This window comes from Nyctereutes procyonoides, unplaced genomic scaffold (assembly GCF_905146905.1).
Source record: "Nyctereutes procyonoides isolate TBG_1078 unplaced genomic scaffold, NYPRO_anot_genome, whole genome shotgun sequence".
NCBI lineage: Eukaryota > Metazoa > Chordata > Mammalia > Carnivora > Canidae > Nyctereutes > Nyctereutes procyonoides.
Window position 1 is genome coordinate 56,570,370 of NW_026575140.1, and position 20,301 is coordinate 56,590,670.

Here is a 20,301-nt window from a genome sequence, read left to right on the forward strand (position 1 = left end):
CCTAACGCTTCTCAAAACCTAAATGGCTGGCGGACTGCAAGGCTTGTGGGGAGGTCCCCTGGCTGGGGCAGAGGGACGCTTCCCGCTTCCCCGGGAGCGCGCTGTTGGAGGCGGCAGGACTGGGGCGAGCTCCGGGAGGAGGGGCCCCGAGAGGAGAGAGGAAAAGAGGAGGGGCGGGGCGGGCCCGAGTTTTTTTGGGGCGGCCGGCGCCAGCCGCTCTCTCGGGCCTGGGTCTGGGACCCCGAGTGATTTGGGGGGCGGGGTGTCTGCAGGTCGGGGTAGCTAAGAAAGGCTAAGGAGGAGAGACAGCGTTCCGGCGGTGTAGTCGTGGCCGAGTGGTTAAGGCGATGGACTAGAAATCCATTGGGGTCTCCCCGCGCAGGTTCGAATCCTGCCGACTACGCAAGCTTTTTCTTCTCCTACGTCCTGGCCACGTGCCACCGGGCCAAGGTCAGAGACCCGGGTCTCGGGGAACCGCAACCGAGCTCTGCCGGCCAGGTTCGAGATCCTCGGTTTATTCCTTTCCACTCTGGGGATCCCAGGGGGTAAACGTGCGGCGCCAAATCCTGCCGCCTTGCAAAGAGCGGCTTCCTAAGAGTCGGAAGTGGCCGCGGCCGCGCTCCCAGCGCTATATTCCTGTAGTGCAGCTTCCGAAGCGGCCCTGGTGTCCTTGGCGCCGTGGCTTAGTTGGTTAAAGCGCCTGTCTAGTAAACAGGAGATCCTGGGTTCGAATCCCAGCGGTGCCTTTATTCAACCCTGCCCAAAGAGCCCTTCCATTTTGTTCCTAAATCGACATTCCCCCAATAGATTTAACAAGTGTTTTTATACTGAAAGAGCAAGGGTTCCAGCTCTGCCCCCTTCCGCCCTCGGGGCGCTCAGGTTTCCCATAGAAACGAGCTGCAGGTCCTTGGAGATCACTGCTCCCCCCACCCCAGGCCCACGTGTTCCTTGGTGCACCTGCTCCCCCCCCCCGGGCCTTGAGGGAGGGGCTGCCCCACCGCCCAGTCCCTACCCCAGGACGTCTCCGGGAGCCTGAGTCGCTTTGTGTTGTTTGGTTCTTCATTACATTTCTTTGGTTTGGGGCCTCGAAACTGTATATGTACATAGACTGTTTTTGAATTTTTTCTATTAAAAAGAATATTGGTGTGTGGGTGGGGGGGTGCAGTTCCTTCACATACAGTTACCTTCATCCGTTCCTACCAGCTGGCAGTCCGGGTTAGGAGTTGGCAGAGAAATCATGCCATCTGGTTTCCTCCAAGAGTGGGGCTGAGGGTCTGGGACCACGAATGTGAACAGGGTGGGAGCCCAAGAGAGCGCATTCCCAGTGGGGTCTCTGCACAGTCAGGGGTGGAAGGGAGCACAGAGGCCAGGCTGGGGAGGGAAATGCTGTGGAGGGAGGAGGCAAGAGGTGGGATCCACAGGCAGTTGGCAGGAACCAGGAACCTATGTTCCTGGAAATTAGGCAGAACGATCTGGATACCATCCTTTGGCCCAGGAACCATTCTAAGAAATCTGAGCAGAAGTGTCGTCTTGAAGGAATGGCTGGGATGGAGATGACACATGGGGATGCCCACTGGGCGGATCAGGGTTGTACCGCTGTGAGTAAAGGCACAGCCCCTTTCTTCCAAGCTCAGGGGAAGGAAGAAGAAATCACAACCCAGTGCCCTCAGGGCAGGATCAGGGTGCTGTGACAACACAGAGAAGGGACATCTCAGGGACCTCCGAGTGGAGAGTGGCCAGGGGAGGCCTCCTGGAGGAGGTGAGCTGAGTCTTGAAGACCAGGTGGAAATTTGCCATATGTTCTAGTAAACAACTATTTCCGCGTAAAGCTTTGACTCCCATGAAAATGTAAAATACACCAAACTTAAACAGTGATCAGTTTATACCTTAGTTCTTGGATTCCGAAAGTAGGGCCCACGGATGCCGCTTCAGGCTATCTGTGCACTCTCTCAGACCGCCCGGGATTTCTAGGGACATGGGCCACAGCGCTCATCCCATCCTATCAGGGAGGTAGGGCTCCGCCTCTGGGCAGATCTCAGGTGCTTGAGAGCAGCTAAGAGAGCAGTAACTAGAGACTTGGGGGGAACGCTGGGGCCTAAGAGGAGACACAAATTGCAAAAGGGAGAGGGAGATGCTGGAACACCAGCCCTCAGCACTTGAGCCCCGCAAAAAGGCTTGGGACACGGACAGGAAAGGAGGGGCAGGGACACGCAGGGGACACGCAGGAAAGAAAAAGCGAAGGGTTGAATCCTTCATTGATGTCTCCCCACCAAAGTATCGGTGAGTTGGGCATTAGGAAGGGCCTGGCCCTACAAATCCCACCACCGGCAGGTGGAACAAAGTGGTTCAGCCCCGAGGTGCTACCAGAAGGTGCAGGGCCGCGGCTGCTCAGACCCTGCTGGGAGAACTCCCCAGAGCAGGCACCGAGCAGAGGGGAGGCAGCGCAGGTGGCGGGCACCGGGCGCCACCGTGTCCCGCCGCGACTCCGGGTGGCCCCAGGGCGAGGGCACGCTTGAGGGCCTTAAGCGTTTAGAGGCTCCCGGAGCCCGGAACCCTCTGCGAGGCCCTAAGGCCTGGCCTTAGACACTCGTGCAGGCGTTTGCCTCGGATCCCCCTACCGTCTGGGGGCCTTAGGCGGCAGGGGGTGGGGCTCCTGCCTGGCCGTCCTAGGAGGTAAGGGGAGAGCGGAGGGGAGACGGGAAGATACCGGTAACCTGATCGCACTGGCGGGAAGTCCTGTAACCAGTGCTGGTGGCCAGACCCGGCTCCGTGCCCCGATGCCGCCTGTCCCCCACCCCGCCCCGCCCCCCATTCGTCAATGACTCCTCTTCCGTGGGTCTTCTCGGCCACGGGAATTATTCCCTGGCCTGGGCCCTGGCGCTGCTCGTCGCTCCAGGAGGGTGGACAGGTGCAGGGGCGGATGGAGGCGCAGGTGTGCACCTAGGCAGCTCAGGGCTCATTCATCGTCCCCAACCAGGCACCTCTGCGCCAGCGCACTGGGTCCCAGGGCGGCGGGCGCGGCCCGTTAGAGTCGAGACCCCAGGTGACGGAGACCGTGACCACGGCGAGCGGGTAGCCCCGGAGAGCTGCGCGGGGAGGGAGGGGAGCCCGGGAGGCCGAGACCACTCCCTCCTACTTCCCCGACGTTATTTCCTGGGAGGAGTCGGAGCGCGCGGGGGCCCGCGCAGATCCCCAGAGCCCGCTCGGGAGTCGGCGGCGTCGGGGCGGGTGGTCCCCGCGCGCGCGCCAGGCCGCCCCCACCGCGAGCCGTGGCCCTGGACCGCATCGGGCCTGCTACGACCTCTAAAGGCGTCCGCGAGCGTTCTCTCACGTCGGCTCGTTGGTCTAGGGGTATGATTCTCGCTTCGGGTGCGAGAGGTCCCGGGTTCAAATCCCGGACGAGCCCCACTTTGGTTTTGGCGGAGACCGGGACGCCCGGAGGCGCTGTGGAAGGGACCGGCGCCGCGCGCAGGCCTCCCCGCAGACCCCGCGCAGCCGGCCAGACCCTGGAGCAGGTTCGCCGGGAGCTCTTTTGCTCCGAGCGCACAGCCCGGCCGGCCTGCCCGCGGGGGGCGCGCACGGGGAGAGCGCACCGACCTGGGCCAGCCCTTCGCCTTCCCGCCCCCTTCTTCGTGCGCAGGTCCGGGCCCAGGGGGCCGGGGCTGCGGATGACAGGGAGCGGAACGGGCCGGGACCCACCACGACTCGGCCTCCGTGGGCTTGGCGGCGGTCCAGGGCGAGCGGGGGGGTCTCCGGCTGGCTCTTCCCAAGCGGCAGGAAGGGTGCAAGCCCCGGCCGATCGCGGTCACGGCTCCAGATCTCCGAGCCGGAGGGCGCCTCCCCCGGCTCCCTCCTCGTTAGTATAGTGGTGAGTATCCCCGCCTGTCACGCGGGAGACCGGGGTTCGATTCCCCGACGGGGAGAAGCGGTGTGCTTTTTGCTTTCTTTCGTTCTTCTCGTCCTACGATAAAATCCTATTCACGGTGAAGTATGCGTCCCAGGGCGTGCGGTGGAGATTTTCTTTAAAAAGAAAGGAGAACGGGAAGGCACAAAGTAGAGAGGATAGCTGGTGCTGCCCCTGGCGCTCGGGCTCATATTCTAAAAATTCGAGTTTGTGTTTTGCATTAAAGCAACTTGCATGTGAATTGTGCTGCCGAATGAGCCCTCGGTCCCCTCCGTTCAGTGAATGTGCTTAGAGACGCGGTCGGAGCGAGGACAGAAGCGCACCGTCACGGGGCTCTCTGGGCGTGCAGCCCCCTGCGCGGGCGGTGACTGGGCCACAGGGTCCCCGCGGAAAAGCCATCCCGGCGCGAGGTTTTGAAAAGTTTGTGTGTGGGGGAAAAGTGCTGCGTTGGCCGGGAATCGAACCCGGGTCAACTGCTTGGAAGGCAGCTATGCTCACCACTATACCACCAACGCCCGTGGCAGGGCCACGTTCCCCACGTCAAGGATTCGGTGCGTGCCCAGGCGCGAGGCGGAGCGGCGGGTGGGTGTGGACCAGGCGGGGAGACCCAAGGGGACCCGAGACAACCCTGTCACCCCGGAAGGGACAGCGCTTGACCGCGCACAGCCGACACACGACAAAGCAAGATTCCGAGGACCTAGTGAAAGGGGCTTTCTGAGTCGCTGATAAAACCGGGGTTACATTTAAGATTTTAGGGGAGGGACCAGAGCTGCAGCGACACCGCGATGGCTTTGTCACCCCCGGAAATAAGTCACACTAGCCGCTTCTCTGTGTGTCCTGAGGTTAAAGAGCTGGGCTATGCGCCAAGAGCCCCTAAGCATAGATTGCGCACAGGAGGAGGTTCCATCCCCAGGTGACCGCGCACGGCTCTGGAGGTGACGCGGGATGAACCCCCGGGGGGGCGGGGCTGAGGCTTTGGCTCCGCCCCCTGCTGCTGACGATAGTTCTGTTCACGAGACCCGGGCCGCCGCGGACGCGGGAGGGCCTCGTGGCGCAACGGTAGCGCGTCTGACTCCAGATCAGAAGGTTGCGTGTTCAAATCACGTCGGGGTCACGAAGGGTTGCAATTTTCGTTATCTCGATTTGCCTTGGTATTTTCCTTTCGGGCAAAGGAAGAGGAGGTTGAAATTCGTTTCATTGTACCAAAAGAATACTAACTCCGGCGCCTCTAAGGTTTTGGTTTTTTCCCCCGAAATGTATGCGTTTTCTAAATATTCTAAATACAAATTTAGGAATTAATGTTGCATCTGCACTGTTTTTGTCAAATCAGCGGATAGCGATACCTTTAGTCTCATAGATGTTTTAGGTATCCTAACGCGAATTGTTCACGGAACAGCCTCGAGTTCTTGTTCAGAAAAGGTACTTGGAGCAATAGAGATTCATTGTTGGAAAGGGTGTGGCAAGAATTGATAATTATTATAAGTAGCAATTAATTAATTAAATGCAGATGTTCCCCAAACTTCCTAAATGTCCCTAGAAGCCTGGAGCCGTGCAATTTTGCTGCTTCTGGTCTGTTGGTGGAGGCGAAGGGAGCAGAGGAATGCAGGCCAGCCACTCCATAGGCCTTCTCCTTCCCAGGGGGAAATTTCTTCCTGGACATCTCTTTCCTAACTAACAGGGCCTCCGTTGGAGGGACCAGGCCTGGGCTGCAAAAGAGGAATTTGGGCGGGCTCAGCACCACGCGCCTGCTCGCAGGCTGGACACTGTGCCTCGCCTTCCGCGTCTGCTCAGCTCCCCAGCCGCTGTCTGGGTGCTCCAGCCACTCCACTCTGTTGGAGTGGTCGCTGAGTCACCTGTGCAAAGACGGAGGCAGGGAGTCCGCCCTCACGGCTGAGCTGTGCGTGCTCCAACTGGGGATTGCTGATGACTTAGGAAGGCGACAGCAACCCAGGAGCTCCTGCAACCCTGCCTCGGAAGGCATGTGACCGGGGCAGCAGGCAGCCCCGCTCCCCATCACTGCCCACCCTAAGCAGAGTACGTTTTAGGAGATAAAAAATGGGGAATTATTTTTTTCTGTCTTGCATTCAGCATTTATTAGCTGACATTCATTCATAAGGAAGATCCTTCTCTCGTCCACTGGGGCCAGGGGATGTGTTAATCATAACCATAGCTGACCCACAGGGCTTGCTGTGGGACAGGCAGGGTGCTGAGTGCTTTAGTGACCTTATTTCAATTAGTCCTGACACCGGCCCTGCAGGGCTGTAGAACTATGCCCATTTTATTCTTATTTTTTAAAGATTTTATTTGTTCATGAGACACAGAGAGGGAGGCAGAGACATAGGCAAGGGGAGAAGCAGGCTTCTCGTAGGGAGCCAGATGCAGGCTGGGGATCACGCCCTGAGCCCAAGGCAGATGCCCAACCGCTGAGCCACCCAGATGGCCCAAACTATGCCCATTTTAGAGGTGACACCCAGAAAGATTGAGCCGTTTGCCAAGTGACAGAGATTGCAGGTGGGTAGGCTCAGAGACTCACCTGTGACACCCAAGTCTACGGACTTTCTGATGCCTGGTGTTCCCTAAAAGCCCACCAGAGGAGTGACCAGGAAAGCTTGGTGACCCCAGGGAGGGAAGGATGGTTGCAAAGGGTGGTTTACAGTCTGGAAGAGCCCTGGCATTAGGGATGGAATATTTCTAGCCTATAGACCAAATCCAGTCCATAGAAGTTTGGTGACTAATTTGCCAATAGTTACAGTTCAGTAAATTTTACATGTGTATCTAGATTTCTAGCTTCTCTTTAAAAATGGAAAGATCTGTTCACACCTGGGCCACACGTTCACACAGTAACAAGCCACTAGAGCTGAGTCTTGCCTCTCTCTTGCAGACATGCACCTCATGCTCCCCATCGCTGACCATCCTTCATAGACCAACTTAGGGCCCATCCAGAAAATCTGGTGTTGGGCAAAAGCCTGGATTTTTGGCAGAAACAACACAGTGAGTTCCCACCCTGCCCTGTTTGCTTCAAATACGTAGCACTGATAGATGAAATCTAAAATACAGTGAGCTAAAAAGGCCATAGCTAGGCTTAGAAATGAACAATTCAGTGGTCCAAATGCAAAGCCCTGAACCGGGCTGATGGTACAGGTCTGCAGAGCTCCCAGCCAACAAGTGTGCGGCAGCAGCAAGCTGTTGAGGTCTTATAAGAAAACAGGGACTGACTGGGGACAGGGAGGGAAGGCAGAGCTGCAGTGGTGTCCCTGTGTCAGAAAAGGAGGCTATAAAAAACAGCCAACTCCTTGCCTGGAGCTGCAGGTGCGAAAAGGCAGGGGGGACTCAGGTGCAGCCCCGAGACTAGAAACACATGCAATGTTCCCTCTCATCAGTGATTGCATTTGAGATACCCTCGGTATCACAGAGGGGCAGGAGCCCCCAAATATCATTATAAGAACTGATTGGGGGTGCCAGGGAGGCTCAGCTTCCCACTCTTGGTTTCTGCTCAGGTCGTGATCTCCGGGTCATGAGATCCAGTCCTGCATGGGACTCCTGGGCTCAGCAAGGAGTCGCCTTGAGATTCTCTCCCTCTCCCTCCCCCTGTGTGGGTTCTCTCTCTCTCTCTCTCTCTCTCTCTCTCTCTCTCTCCCTCTCTCTCTCTTTCTCATAATAAATCTTTCTTAAAAATAAATATTTTTTGGGGGGGAAATAAATATTTTTTAAAACTTGATTGATCTAGGAGCAAGGAGGAAAGGTAATAGCAATGACCAAATTATAGCTCAGGGAGAAGTGACCGTGAAGAAAGAGAGAGAAAACCACAAAAACTAAAAGCTCTTCCAGCCAAGAGGAAGTTACAAACGCAAATCCCAAAACAGATGAAGTTTCATGGTGAGAACGTAATTGAAACAGAGACAATCATTGGAACATAAATGAAAATAAGGGTATGGAGCAGTCTGACAAAGAATCTTTTTTTTTTTTTAAGATAGAAACCCTTTAATTTTTTTTTTTATTTATTTATGATAGTCACACAGAGAGAGAGAGAGAGAGGCAGAGACACAGGCAGAGAGAGAAGCAGGCTCCATGCACCGGGAGCCCGACGTGGGATTCGATCCCGGGTCTCCAGGATCGCGCCCCGGGCCAAAGGCAGGCGCCAAACCGCTGCGCCACCCAGAGATCCCCTGACAAAGAATCTTAAGCAAGTGTGGTCCTGGTATGTAAAAAGGTAAATAACAAAATCAAATCATGAGACAAAAAGTCAAAACTGCAATTAAAATCATTTGCATTTGACTTGCAATCAACTCATTAGAAATCTTACACATGAATGACAGATGTCACCAAATAAGTCTGTCTTACATTCGAAACTGGGCACAGGGGAGCCCTGGTGGCGCAGCGGTTTAGTGCCGCCTACAGCCCAGGTGTGAATGGAGCCTGCTTCTCCCTCTGCCTGTGTCTCTGCCTCTCTCTCTCTCTCTGAATGAATAAATAAATGAATCTTAAAAGAAAGAAAGAAAAGAAAGAAAGAAACTGGGCACAATCTGTTTGAGAGTTAGCTATTTAAAAAAAAAATTCACGAATTAACCCAAGACACAGAACAGAGGAACAAGAAGTTTTAAAAGCACAGAAAAAAGAAAAAAATAATAAAAATAAAAGCACAGAAAAGAGGCAGGTCTGGCTCACTCAGTGAAGCATGTGACTCCTGCTCTCTGGGTTGTGAGTTCGAGCCCCACATTGGGTGTAGAGATCACTTAAAAATAAAATCTCTAAGATAAATAAGTAATTAAGGTGTGAAAAAGGAGGCTAAATGATGTGGAGGATAGAATTAGAAGCTCTGATTACCTCTAACAGGAATTTTTTTTAAGACAATAGAAAATGGCACAGAAACTGTATATACATAGAGTTAATTCTTAAAATTTTGCCCTGGAGCTTTACCCGTATACCTTTTATTTCACTTTTTAAAAAAACAGAAGCAAATAGGGCAAAATGTGTTAATATTTAAAGAATTGAACAGTAGTTGTACTTTTTTTATTCATAGAGACACAGCTAGAGAGAGAGGCAGAGACACAGAGGGAGAAGCAGGCACCATGCAGGGAGCCCAATGTGGGACTCGATCCAGGGTCTCCAGGGTCATGCCCTGGGCTGTAGACAGCGCTAAACCGCTGCACCACCGGGGCTGCCCAGTAGTTATGCTTTTAAAAAGTATTCTTTTTAAAATATTTTTTATTTATTTTTAAAGATTTTATTTATTTATTCATGAGAGACACAAAGAGAAAGAGAGGCAGAGACACAAGCAGGCTCCATTCAGGAGCCTGATGTGGGACTCAATCCCAGGACTCCAGGAGCCCTGGACCCAAGGCAGGTGCTAAACCACTGAGCCACCCAAGGATCCCCTAAAAAGTATTCTTGATATCTGAAATATTTCATAATTTTTTTGTGGCAAGATACACTTTTTTTGTGTGTGGTAAGGTACACTTAACCTACAATTTACCATTTTAACCATTTTGATGTGTACAATGCAAGGGTTTGTAGTGTATCATGCAGTTGTGCATCAATCACCATGACTCTTCCAGACCCTTCTGAGTCTACTCATTCCTGAAAGAGACTTATTGGTTGATGATGAGAATTCACATCTTGGAACTTCTTCAGGGGATATTCCGTTCTCAGAAATAAATGAGACTAACATCGGTTCCTCCTGAACATTATAATATCCTAACCATCTGCCCTGACCTTTGGATCACAAGCCAATTCTAACCCTTCCTAGTCTTGGGAAAAATTCAGCCCTAGCAAGAACAGTTGACAGCTCCTCATGGCAGCTCGAGAAGAACTGGGATAAACAACAGAGATTTTGTTCACTAACTTGAACGGGCAGCTGATAGTTGCCTAGCCGATAGAACAGATAGTTTTTGTTTTGTTTTGTTTGTGAATAATGTGAATCCCGATGCTATGCTGGCCCATCAAATATTCCTGAAAGGCCAAATATCTTCTGGCATAATGTGCAAGTAGGAATTTAAAGACGTGGGGGGGGGGCAGGGACGCTGTATTGGGTCTATCAGGCATATCCCACCTAGGCACTGATTCCAGAAAAATCTCCCTTCACTAGGTCATGAGAAATAAAGTACTCTGGGGGTACTTTATTTATTTTAGAGAGAGAGAGAGAGACAGAACGGGGCGGGGGGGGGGATGCAGAGGGACAGAGAAGCAGACTCCCCGCTGAGATCAGAGCCCATCATGGGGCTCCATTCCAGGACCTGATCATGACCTGAGCTGAAATTAGGAGTTGGCAGCTTAACCAACTGAGCCACCAAGGTGCCCCAGATCTCTGATTTTTTTTATATTAATCTCGGGCTCCCCAGAATGAAATTGTAAGCCTCTGTGACACACACATAGGTCTGCCACGACCCCTTGCCACTTTCACTCCAGCGGCTGCAAGAGTCATGAGACACATTTTTGACGAATGAGAAATCTACTGGGTATGTCTAGAAAGGCTTCTCCCCGTCCTGATAAAAGGGGCAGAGAACTTTCGTGGCCATCTTGCAATCATAAGGGACATGCCAGAGAATCATAGAAAGGCCAGTCCACATCTCTAACACAACCACCACCTACCTGATAACTTCTTGCTGTGTAAGAGAAAACAGGTCCCTATGGTTCATGCCACTGCTAACTGGGTTTTTGTAACTTGCAGCCAAAAGCATTCCGAAGTGATGTAGAAACCCATAAGAACTTCATGGATTTACATTTGGCTGAATCATACGAAAATAGTATTTTTGTAGATCAAACGATTGACTCTCAGTAGTTTTGCCTCGTTCATTCACCCTCTATGGCTAAGAACACTCTAGGTCTGTGGATGTGTGTCAATCAGTATGCTTTTGGCAGCAAATGACTAAACTCTTAAGTCAATGCTTTAGGGAAGAGACCTGCCGGTTCCCATAAGGAAAGTGCAAAATAAGCATCCAGAGGCTGAGGAACACCTCAAGGTCTTGGGTTCCTGACCCAGGCCTTCTCCAAAACTGACTCCATTCTCAGGCTGCCCCCTTCCAGAGCACCACCAGCAGCAAGGTGGGCTTTGTGGAGAAAACAAGTTTCTGCCCAACATTCTGGACAAGAATCCTAAAATCTCCATGCCCTGGGTCACTTGGGTCACATGCTGATTCCTGAACCCACCATCCCAGAATAAAATATGTTGGCTGGTGTAAATCAATCAGCATCCAATCCTGGACCTGCGATGGGGTCAGCTTCCCTCTCAGACCCAGAAAATTCTAGGTGTCTTCTGAAAGTGGGAATGGCTGGGAGAATGGACACTAGCTAGATAACCACATGGTCCATTACAATAGGTCTCCATGAAATTAGGGACCAGGAATTGGCAGAAACAAACTGACTACACTGGAAACTGACTACCCCGAAGGGCGGTGGGGAGTGGAGGCCGGGGGCGGGGAGCAGGTAATCCCCTAAAGCAAAGTTAGGGTGTTGTTTGAAGAAAGAGGAAGGGTGTTGGACAGGTGACAGTTACAAATACCCACTACTTATTCCACAGAAGGCCCCCAAATGTATTTATGTATTTATTAACTCTATTATGACATTAGTGTTTGGAAAGAGCCTCACACGACTTTATTTTATTTTTTTAAAGATTTATTTATTTATTTATTTATTTATTTATTTATTTATTTATGATAGAGAGAGAGAGAGAGAGAGAAGCAGAGACACAGGAGGAGGGAGAAGCAGGCTCCACGCTGGAGAGTGGGGTGGAGGGAGAGAGAGAAACTCCATGCTCAGGACAGATCACATCGGGAGGCTCAATCCCATGACCCTGAGATCATGACCCGAGCCAAAGCCAGGGGTTGGGTACTTAGCCCACTGAGCCACCCAGGGGCCTCAAGAATATTTCCCTCCCTCCATTTATCCTGCTAGTATAATAGAAGAAATAATACCACACACGTTTCAGCTTACTTTTTTCAACAGTATAATCATCTGTAATCAACTAACATTTACATCTGTATCAGTTGGCTATTGCTATAATGATCTGGGTTTTTTTTTTTTTCTTCTTCTTCTTCTTCTTTTTTTTTTTTTTTTAACATTTTGACCTCCTCTTCACTCATTTCTCCCACCCCCACCACCTCTGGCACCCCCAATCTGTTCTCCATATTCATGAACCTTCCCTTGTTTTGTTTTTAGATTTCACACATAAGAAAGATCCTACGCTATTTGTTTTTCTCTGATTCATTCTACTTAGCATAATGCCCACCAGGGCCATCTAGGTTGTTATGACTCACAAGATTACATTATTTTTCATAGCAGAATAATATTCTAATATTCCAGGATATACACACACATACATATGTACACACCACATCTTTATCCGTTCATCCATTTGTAAACATTTGGTTGTTTCCATATCCTGGCTGTTGTAACTAAGGCTGCAATGACTGTGGGAATGCAGGTATCTTTTTGAATTTTGCTTCCCTTTTTGTTGGATAAATGTTCAGAAATGGAATTGCCAGATCCTATGGTAGTCCTGTCTTTAGGTTTTTGATGAGCCCTCCATACTATTTTCCATGGTGGCTGCACCAATTTGCATTCCCACCACAGCACACAGTCCCTTTTTCTCTGTATCCTGACCAAAACTTGTTGTTTCTTGTTTTTTTGATGATAGCTGTTCTAACAGGTGTGAGGCTATATCTCATTGTGGTTTTGATTCATATTTCCCTGGTGATGAATGATGTTAAGCATCTTTCATGTACTTGTTGGTGAGCTGTATGTCTTCTTTGGGAAAATTTCTATTCCAATCTTCTGCACATTTTTAAATCCGATTTTTTTTTTTTTGCCATTGAGTTGTATGTGTTCATTAGATATTTTGGATATTAGCCCCTTATCAGGTATATGATTTGCAGATATTTTTTTCCAACTACTAGATTGCCTTTTTGTTCTGTTGATGGTTTGCTTTGTAGAAGTTTTTAGTTCAGTGTAGACTCTCATTTGTTTTTAGTCTTGTTTTTGCTTTTGGTGTCAGATTTAAATATATATATATATATATATATATATATATATATATATATATATATATATATATATTGCCAAGACTTATGTCGAGGAATCTACAGCCTGAATTTTTTCTAGGTGTTCCTTGGTTTCAGGTCTTATGTTCAAGTCTTTAATCTATTCCGAGTTAATTTTTGTGCATAGTGTAAGACAGTGATCCAGTTATTTTTCTTTTTTTGCATGTGTGGCTGTCCTATTTTCCCAGCCCCGTTTGTGGAAGAGACCACCCCTTTACCCATTGTGTATTCTTGGCTCCTTTTCCAGAAATCGATTGACCATATATGTGTGGGTTTATTTCTATTCAGCTCTCTATTCAGCTCCATTTATCTACGGAGCAGTTTTTATGCTAATACCGGGCTGTTTTAATTACTACAGCTCTGGAATGTAGTTCAAAATCAGGAAACTGTGATGCTTGTGGCTTTGTCCTTTCTCAAGATTGCTTTGGCTATTTGCGTTCTCTTGTGGCTCCATACAAATGCAATATTGTTTTGTCTTGTTTTTTTTGTTTTTTTTTCTATTTCTGTACAAAATGCCTTTGGAATTTTAATAGAGATTGCATGGAATCTGTGCTTTGCTTTGGGCAAGGATAGCGTTTAAATCCCACTGAGAGCAAGGTAGTTTAACAAATGGTGCTGGCATGAGGAACTCTCCCATCTGTCCAAAACAAAAACCCTAGTTCTTACGCACAGGAGGAAAACTTCCAGAAATATGGAAATTTTAAGTGAATGAAAGAAGGCAGGCGAACATCTGACTCCAGGATGCCCCAGACTCGTCCCAGCCAGAACCCCGGAGGGCCGCCTCTGGCATTCAGCCTCCCTGATTGGGTCCCAAGGTCTACGTCGCAGGGTGTCCAGCCAATGAGGGTCGGGCATGGACAGCGCCCTCAGCCAATGGGGCCAGGGCGGGAGATTTGAAAGGGCCTCGACGGGGGCCCGGCCCGGCAGGTTCAGTCGTTTGCCCGCGGCCAGGGGGTGGCTGTGCCACGGGCTCCAGGTGAGCTGGCTCCCCTTCGCGGGTCTTGCGCTGGGAGAGGACAGGTGATCGGGCAGGTCGGGGGTCCGTTGGGCGGCCCGCGCGCACCTGCGGGGCCCCTGGGAGCTCAAGGGCAGAGGGAGGGTCCTGAAAGGGCGGGTGTGCAGGAGCAGGGGCTGGGGGCGGCGAAACGAGCGCCCGAGTGCGCCCCGATGAGCCAGCAAGGTGACCAGCTCCCTTTCAGCAGCCCCAGTCCCGCGCTTCCGCCTCGATCGGTCCAACCCCTCCCTCCCTCTCTCGCTCCCTTTTTTCCCCGCTTCTTACCGCTCTGTTTCCCTTGTCTGCCCAGCTCTCCTCCCCTCTTCCCTCTAACGATGACCCAGAAGGAGAACGCCTACCCCTGGCCCTACGGCCGGCAGACGGTAAGGGCTTCCCCACTGCCCCTTCCCCAACCCGCGTGGAGATTTGCACCCCACCTGCCTGGGGCTTTGAGGTCTGGCGGAGGGCGACCCCTCCCAGACGTCTCCGCTTTGCCCCTACGCCTGGATCCCAAGAGTTCGCCGGCAGAATCCGGTCTGGTCATTTGCAACCACATCCTGGCAGGCGCTGCTGCCAACCGGAATCTGATCAGCCTCTCAGGACTTTTGCGGGGCTGGAGCCTACTTGTCATATATACAAACGATATCTGGGACTGGAGCAAGCGGGTTTGCCCTTGGGCCGTGATTCCCAACCCTTGTCCTGAACAAATAGGCTACACAAGCAGTAGAGATAAACCCTGAACGGATTTTTACTATAGGTTTAAAAGATGCAGGACATGTTAAATTAATCATTTGGAATTTGTTTGAGTGAGTGGTGTGAGATCCGGATCCAAAACGGTTTATTTTCCGGTGGTCCTGAGACCTTTTAGTGGACCGTCTACCCCCTCATTTGAAATGAGGCCTTTATCATATAAAAGCCCCATCTATATGTGGGTCTTTTTCTGGACTCTCATTTTGTTCAACTTGCTTATTTGTTAAGTTCTGTACTGATATCGCTGCTCAGGAATGGGTTTTTAGGGCACGAGGCTTTCTTCTTTTGGCCAAGAAAAAGGAAGGTGCTCTCACAGGCTTTGCTCCCTGTTTGTGGGGCTGGGACATCCATCTGTCCCCTCGTCCACCAGCTCCTGCCCTCACGGAGCACTTAGTGAGGCTGGCAAGAAAGAGGCTGAAAGAGAAACCATTGTCACTTCTACAGTGGTCACTCCCACAAGAAAGTTGTGTATATTATTTTGAGAAAATGCAAGAGAGAAGTGGTCCCAAGCCACCAGAGTAGCCCCCAGTGTCTGCAAAGTCTGTTGTTGTAAAGGGGTAAATATTGGAATCTATTGTAACATTCAAGACCTCAAGGACCTTATCTAAACCTTAATAGACTGAGGTTTTAATTTATTTAATTATTTTTTTAAGATTTTATTTTTAAGTAATCTCCACACCCAACACAGGCCTCAAACTCATAAGCCTGAGATCATGAGTTGCGTGCTTTACTGACTGAGCCAGCCAGGTGCCCCTAGACAGTTTTTTAGGGGGCTGTGAGAATGTCTCTGCTAACACCCCTGGAATTGTGGGTGGTTTTTTTTTTTGTTGGTTTTTTTTGTTGTTGGTTTTTACCTGGCCCTCACCTCCCCAGTGGAGGCGAGGTGAATGAGTGTGGGGTTCTGGATGGAACCTTAGAGGCTGGACAGTTTCATGCCTGAAAATGTGATGTGGGCCAGCCCAGGGAGGTGAAATGTTTGGTGTTGGGGTGAATATTTTGCTCCTTACTTTAGGCCAACCTAGGTTACTTACTAAGAACCCATTTTAATACAGAGGGAGAAGCAGAGGGGCCTTGGGCTGAATAGCAAAACTATGGTCTCAAGTGTTCCTCTGTGAACAGGGGACGTGTGGGTGGCTGGCTGGGTGGCCCTACCACAAGTACTGAAATGCTGCTTGCAGCACATTCCAGCTGGGTGCCCAGGACAAAGGCATCCTCAGAGCTCCCCACTGCTCCTTCTCAGACTCAGCCTGGCCTGAACACCCTGCCCCAGAGAGTCCTCCGGAAGGACCCCGCCACCCCGTCTGCACTTGTCCTCATGAGCCGCTCCAATGGCCAGCCCACAGGTAACTGGGATGCGGTACAGGATTGAGGGGAGGCAACTAGAGTCTCCAGGGAGGGTGCAGGGCTGAAAATGTCAAAGGCAGGGCCTCAACTCACCTATTGCTTCCTTAGCTGCCCCTGGGCAGAAGGTGGTGGAGAACAGCAGTGGGATACCCAACTTCTCAATGTGAGTACCCAAGCCTTGCTTGGGGTGGCACAAGAGAAGGTGGGACATGAGAGAGGTGGCCACCCAGGGGAGGAGCACGGATGCAGGGATGTGAGAAAGCCTAATTCCATCCTTAACTCATCCTCAACTCCCTGGGGAAAAGGGGCAGGACTGAGCAGGGGCAGGCGGGCTGGGGGACAGGGGAGAATGTGGCCAGCTCGGGGGACCCACCAGCCGCCACTTGGCCACCTTCCCCCCCACCTCCAATCAGGCTGTCCTTCACCATCGACGACTTTGAGATTGGGCGTCCTCTGGGCAAAGGCAAGTTTGGAAATGTGTACTTGGCTCGGGAGAAGAAAAGCCATTTCATCGTGGCTCTCAAGGTCCTCTTCAAGTCTCAGATAGAAAAGGAGGGCGTGGAGCACCAGCTGCGCAGGGAGATTGAAATCCAGGCCCATCTGCAGTATGAGTCCTACCCTGCCACCGGCCCCAGGCCCTTTGCTCCTCCCCCAGCTCCTCTTTCACCCAACCTGCCCCATCCAGACTGCTCTGTACCTGTTCCAGAGCCCCTCTGAGCTCCCACTAAGCTCCCAGCCCCAGCCAGAGTCTTGAATCCAGAGAGCCACCTCTGGCTCCCCTTCACCACCACCAGCCCCACTGTCCCCGGTCTGGTCCAGATGTGACCCCAGTGTGTCCCCCCTGCCACTGTCATCCTTCCCATTTCCTTAGGCCAGGATGCCGCCTGAGTCCCCGTCCCTGTCTCCCGCAGGCATCCCAACATCCTGCGTCTCTACAACTATTTCTATGACCGGAGAAGGATCTACTTGATTCTGGAGTATGCCCCCCGAGGGGAGCTCTACAAGGAGCTGCAGAAGAGCCACACTTTCGACGAGCAGCGAACAGCCACGGTCGGGGAGGGTGGGCACTTGGGGCCTCCAAGGGGGCCGAGCCTGGGGGTCCACTGCGTGGAGCTGTGGGGCGGGCAGCCTTGGCTGACCTGCTGTCATTCGTTGGCCCCCCCAGATCATGGAGGAGCTGGCAGATGCTCTGATGTACTGCCACGGGAAAAAGGTGATTCACAGAGACATAAAGCCAGAGAATCTGCTCTTGGGGCTCCAGGGAGAGCTGAAGATCGCTGACTTTGGCTGGTCCGTGCATGCCCCCTCCCTAAGGTACGGTGTGAATGGTGGGGGGACGTTCAGAATAATACCACTCCAGACCTTGTTACCCAGACATGTGTGGGCTCATCCACGCGTACCTATAGACGTTGACACTCGACTTACAAAAATAGGAGCCTCACAATTCTGCTGCCCAGATTTCCTACCTGGTATATTGGGGGACCCACTCACCATGTCGCCCAGCTCATTTGTAATGACCTTGTAGCAGTATTGTAGCTAGACGTGTAACCTGGTCCATTTCTGCAGGACATGCCTGATGTACCTTGAGGCATCCCCACCCAGTTTTCCCGTTAATTCTAAGATGAGCATTGCCCGTAGATCTGATTATTTTAAGACACGTCCCTCCCCATGGAAATGCCGAGAGGGTGCGTAATGCTACCCCTGGGGCTCCAGGTTATATCTTCACCCTACTCCTGCCCAAGGGCCCTGCCAGAGTTTGGTCAAAACACTCCCCTGGCACATCCTGGGGTCGTCCAGCTCCCTGTTGGGTAGCTGGGGAAAGAGGGAGGTGGTCTTCATCCAGGTCCCCCACCCTCCCACCCAGGAGGAAGACGATGTGCGGTACCTTGGACTACCTGCCTCCAGAAATGATTGAAGGGCGCATGCACAACGAGAAGGTGGACCTGTGGTGCATCGGGGTGCTCTGCTATGAGCTGCTGGTGGGCAACCCGCCCTTCGAGAGCGCTTCTCACAATGAGACCTATCGGCGCATCGTCAAGGTGGGAGGGTGCCCTGGTGCCCGGCTGGGGCTTTGTGCCCACTTAGGGGGGCCAGGGGCTGGCAGGTGCAGGGGTCCTGTGTAATTTCTCCAAATGGAATGAGGGTGGTCAAGGAGGAAGCAACTGGGATCAAGCTAAGGGGACCCTCCTTCCTCTCCTTCTGCAGGTGGACCTGAAATTCCCCCCTTCTGTACCCATGGGAGCCCAGGACCTCATCTCCAAGCTACTCAAGCACAACCCTTCAGAACGGCTGCCCCTGTCCCAGGTCTCGGCCCACCCTTGGGTCCGGGCCCACTCTCGGAGGATGCTGCCTCCCTCTGCTGTCCAGGCCATCCCCTGACTTGTCCCTGTGACTTATTCGGTTGTGTCTGTCTGTTTGCCTCTATATGTGTAGTTGGAAGAAGGGGTGCCTGGCCTGTTTTTACCTGTCTTCTACCTCCTTTTTATTTAATAAAGGCTGAAACTTTTTATACGGATGAGTTTAGATGCTTACAGGTGGAGACTGCTGGGGGTGGGGGGTGCTTCCCCAGAGGGAGAGGATGGGGCCTGGCGGGCACTGCACCACCTACCCTCGTTCTCAGCACCTCCCCATGTTGCTTCTCCCCCTGCTCTGACTCCCAGGGCCTGGCTGCTGGGGCCTGGGCTCCCCTCTGCTGCTCCTGGACTCCCACTGCCTCATGTGCTGCATCTAGTCTTTCCTTCTGGTTCAGTCTCTGCCAACTGAACATAGCTGCACCCTAGAAGCCGTGTTTATTTTCCTGCTCCGCTCAGGATCTAGTACAGGGCACAAAGAAGTTACATAGTCCCTAAAATCACACACCCAGACAGTGGCAGAGCCCAGTTTTAAAGTCCATATCTGGGGGCACCTGGGTGGCTCAGTGACCAAGCAGCTGCCTTCAGCTCCAGGCGTGATTCCGGGGTCCTGGGATCCAGTCCCGTATCAGGCTCCCCGCAGGGACCCTGCTTCTCCCTCTGCCTATGTCTCTGCCTCTCTCTCTGTGTCTCTCATGAATAAATAAATAAAACCTTTAAAAAGCAAAAAAAGAATTTCCTTTTTACATCCCTGGTTTCTCTCCCTTCTTTCTGCCGATCCCATCCTTCCTATGGCCCACGAAGTCCACGGTGTCCCAGCCGCACCTTCCTTATCCACTTCTCTCATGCTAATTCAAGCCACCATCCTCTGGCTTGGGTCGTGGCAACAGCCTCCTAACTGTTCTTCCTGCTTCTATTCCTGGCCCATTCTCCACATGAGAAGTTCGGGTACTTTAGGAATAAAATCCAAACTCATTCCATGGCAAGGTCTGATTTTCAATCCTGGTTACACTCCCCAGAATCACCTGGAGGGTTTACGAAGGAAATAGAACTCTCAGACCTCAGTCTGAGAAATGCAGATATAATTTGCCTAGGTTGAGACCCAGACATCCATCTGTTTTAAAACTGAGTCTGGGGTGCCTGGGTGGCTCAGGAAGTTAAAGGGTCTACCTTTGGCTCAGGTCATGATCCCAGGATTCTGAGATTGAGTTGGGGTCGCTGCTCAGCAGAGAGCCTGCTTCTCCTCCCTCTGCTGCTCTCCGCTCCTTGTACTCTCTCACATACTGTCAAATAAATAAAATGTAAAAATAAAACTGAGTTAAAAATCCCTGCCTAGGGGATCCCTGGGTAGCACAGCGGTTTAGCGCCTGCCTTTGGCTCAGGGTGTGATCCTGGAGTCCTGGGATTGAGTCCCGCATCAGGCTCCCTGCATGGAGCCTTCTTTTCCCTCTGCCTGTGTCTCTGCCTCTGTGTGTGTGTGTCTATCATGAATGAATGAATAAATAGGGAATCCCTGGGTGGTTTAGCGCCTGCCTTTGGCCCAGGGCATGATCCCAGAGTCCCAGGATCAAGTCCCACATCGGGTCTCTGCCTCTCTCTGTGTGTGTCTTTCATGAATAAATAAATAAAATCTTTTTTAAAAATGAATAAATAAATAATCTTTTAAAAAAAAATCCCTGCCTGACTTGGGGCTCATCTCCCAACTGTTCTTCCCCTTCGATCACTAAAGCGCTGGGCTCCTTGCTGTTCCTTGAATATTGCCAAATTTGTTTCCACCTCCAGGCCTTGGCACTGGCTCTTCTCTCTGTCTAGAGTGGCACCCACAGCCTACGTTAAGCAATGGGAAGAATCAAGAGATCTGTGTCATGACATTTTGTCAGTGACAAAGGCAAAGAGGCATCATCTCCTTACTCATAAAAATTC

The 20,301-nt window shown here is 51.6% G+C and overlaps 1 protein-coding gene and 6 non-coding genes across 13 annotated transcripts; 6 read left to right on the top strand and 1 right to left on the bottom strand.

Moving 5' to 3' along the window:
- Positions 1-321: 321 nt before the first annotated feature.
- TRNAS-AGA (transfer RNA serine (anticodon AGA)) lies at positions 322-403 on the top strand. The gene has a single exon. It is a non-coding gene; the product is annotated as a tRNA-Ser (tRNA).
- A 269-nt stretch (positions 404-672) lies between these two features.
- On the top strand, positions 673-746 carry TRNAT-AGU (transfer RNA threonine (anticodon AGU)). Its single transcript has one exon. It is a non-coding gene; the product is annotated as a tRNA-Thr (tRNA).
- Positions 747-3,334: 2,588 nt separating this feature from the next.
- On the top strand, positions 3,335-3,406 carry TRNAP-CGG (transfer RNA proline (anticodon CGG)). The gene has a single exon. It is a non-coding gene; the product is annotated as a tRNA-Pro (tRNA).
- On the top strand, positions 3,372-18,538 carry AURKB (aurora kinase B). Of its 7 annotated transcripts, none has more exons than XM_055304950.1 (9): positions 3,756-3,868; positions 14,244-14,316; positions 15,924-16,026; positions 16,136-16,190; positions 16,441-16,632; positions 16,939-17,077; positions 17,193-17,341; positions 17,892-18,066; positions 18,233-18,538. In XM_055304950.1, the coding sequence occupies exons 2-9, from the start codon at positions 14,269-14,271 to the stop codon at positions 18,404-18,406; spliced, it is 1,035 nt and encodes a 344-aa protein (XP_055160925.1). In that variant the 5' UTR covers positions 3,756-3,868; positions 14,244-14,268; the 3' UTR covers positions 18,407-18,538. The 7 variants fall into 7 exon arrangements, with proteins under 7 accessions (XP_055160926.1, XP_055160925.1, XP_055160922.1 ...); XM_055304949.1 differs by lacking the exon at positions 3,756-3,868 and adding an exon at positions 13,851-13,915; XM_055304946.1 differs by lacking the exon at positions 3,756-3,868 and adding an exon at positions 13,938-13,959.
- On the top strand, positions 3,852-3,923 carry TRNAD-GUC (transfer RNA aspartic acid (anticodon GUC)). Its single transcript has one exon. It is a non-coding gene; the product is annotated as a tRNA-Asp (tRNA).
- On the bottom strand, positions 4,348-4,419 carry TRNAG-UCC (transfer RNA glycine (anticodon UCC)). Its single transcript has one exon. It is a non-coding gene; the product is annotated as a tRNA-Gly (tRNA).
- Positions 4,947-5,018, top strand: TRNAW-CCA (transfer RNA tryptophan (anticodon CCA)). The gene has a single exon. It is a non-coding gene; the product is annotated as a tRNA-Trp (tRNA).
- Positions 18,539-20,301: the final 1,763 nt, after the last annotated feature.

Excerpts from the sequence above, each read along its gene's own strand:
- AURKB (XM_055304947.1), top strand. The coding sequence starts at position 13,793 with ATGGACAGCGCCCTCAGCCAATGGGGCCAGGGCGGGAGATTTGAAAGG. Across the intron at positions 13,916-14,243 it reads GGCTGTGCCACGGGCTCCAG|CTCTCCTCCCCTCTTCCCTC; the intron begins GTGAGCTGGCTC and ends TTGTCTGCCCAG. Across the intron at positions 17,342-17,891 it reads GTGCATGCCCCCTCCCTAAG|GAGGAAGACGATGTGCGGTA; the intron begins GTACGGTGTGAA and ends CCTCCCACCCAG.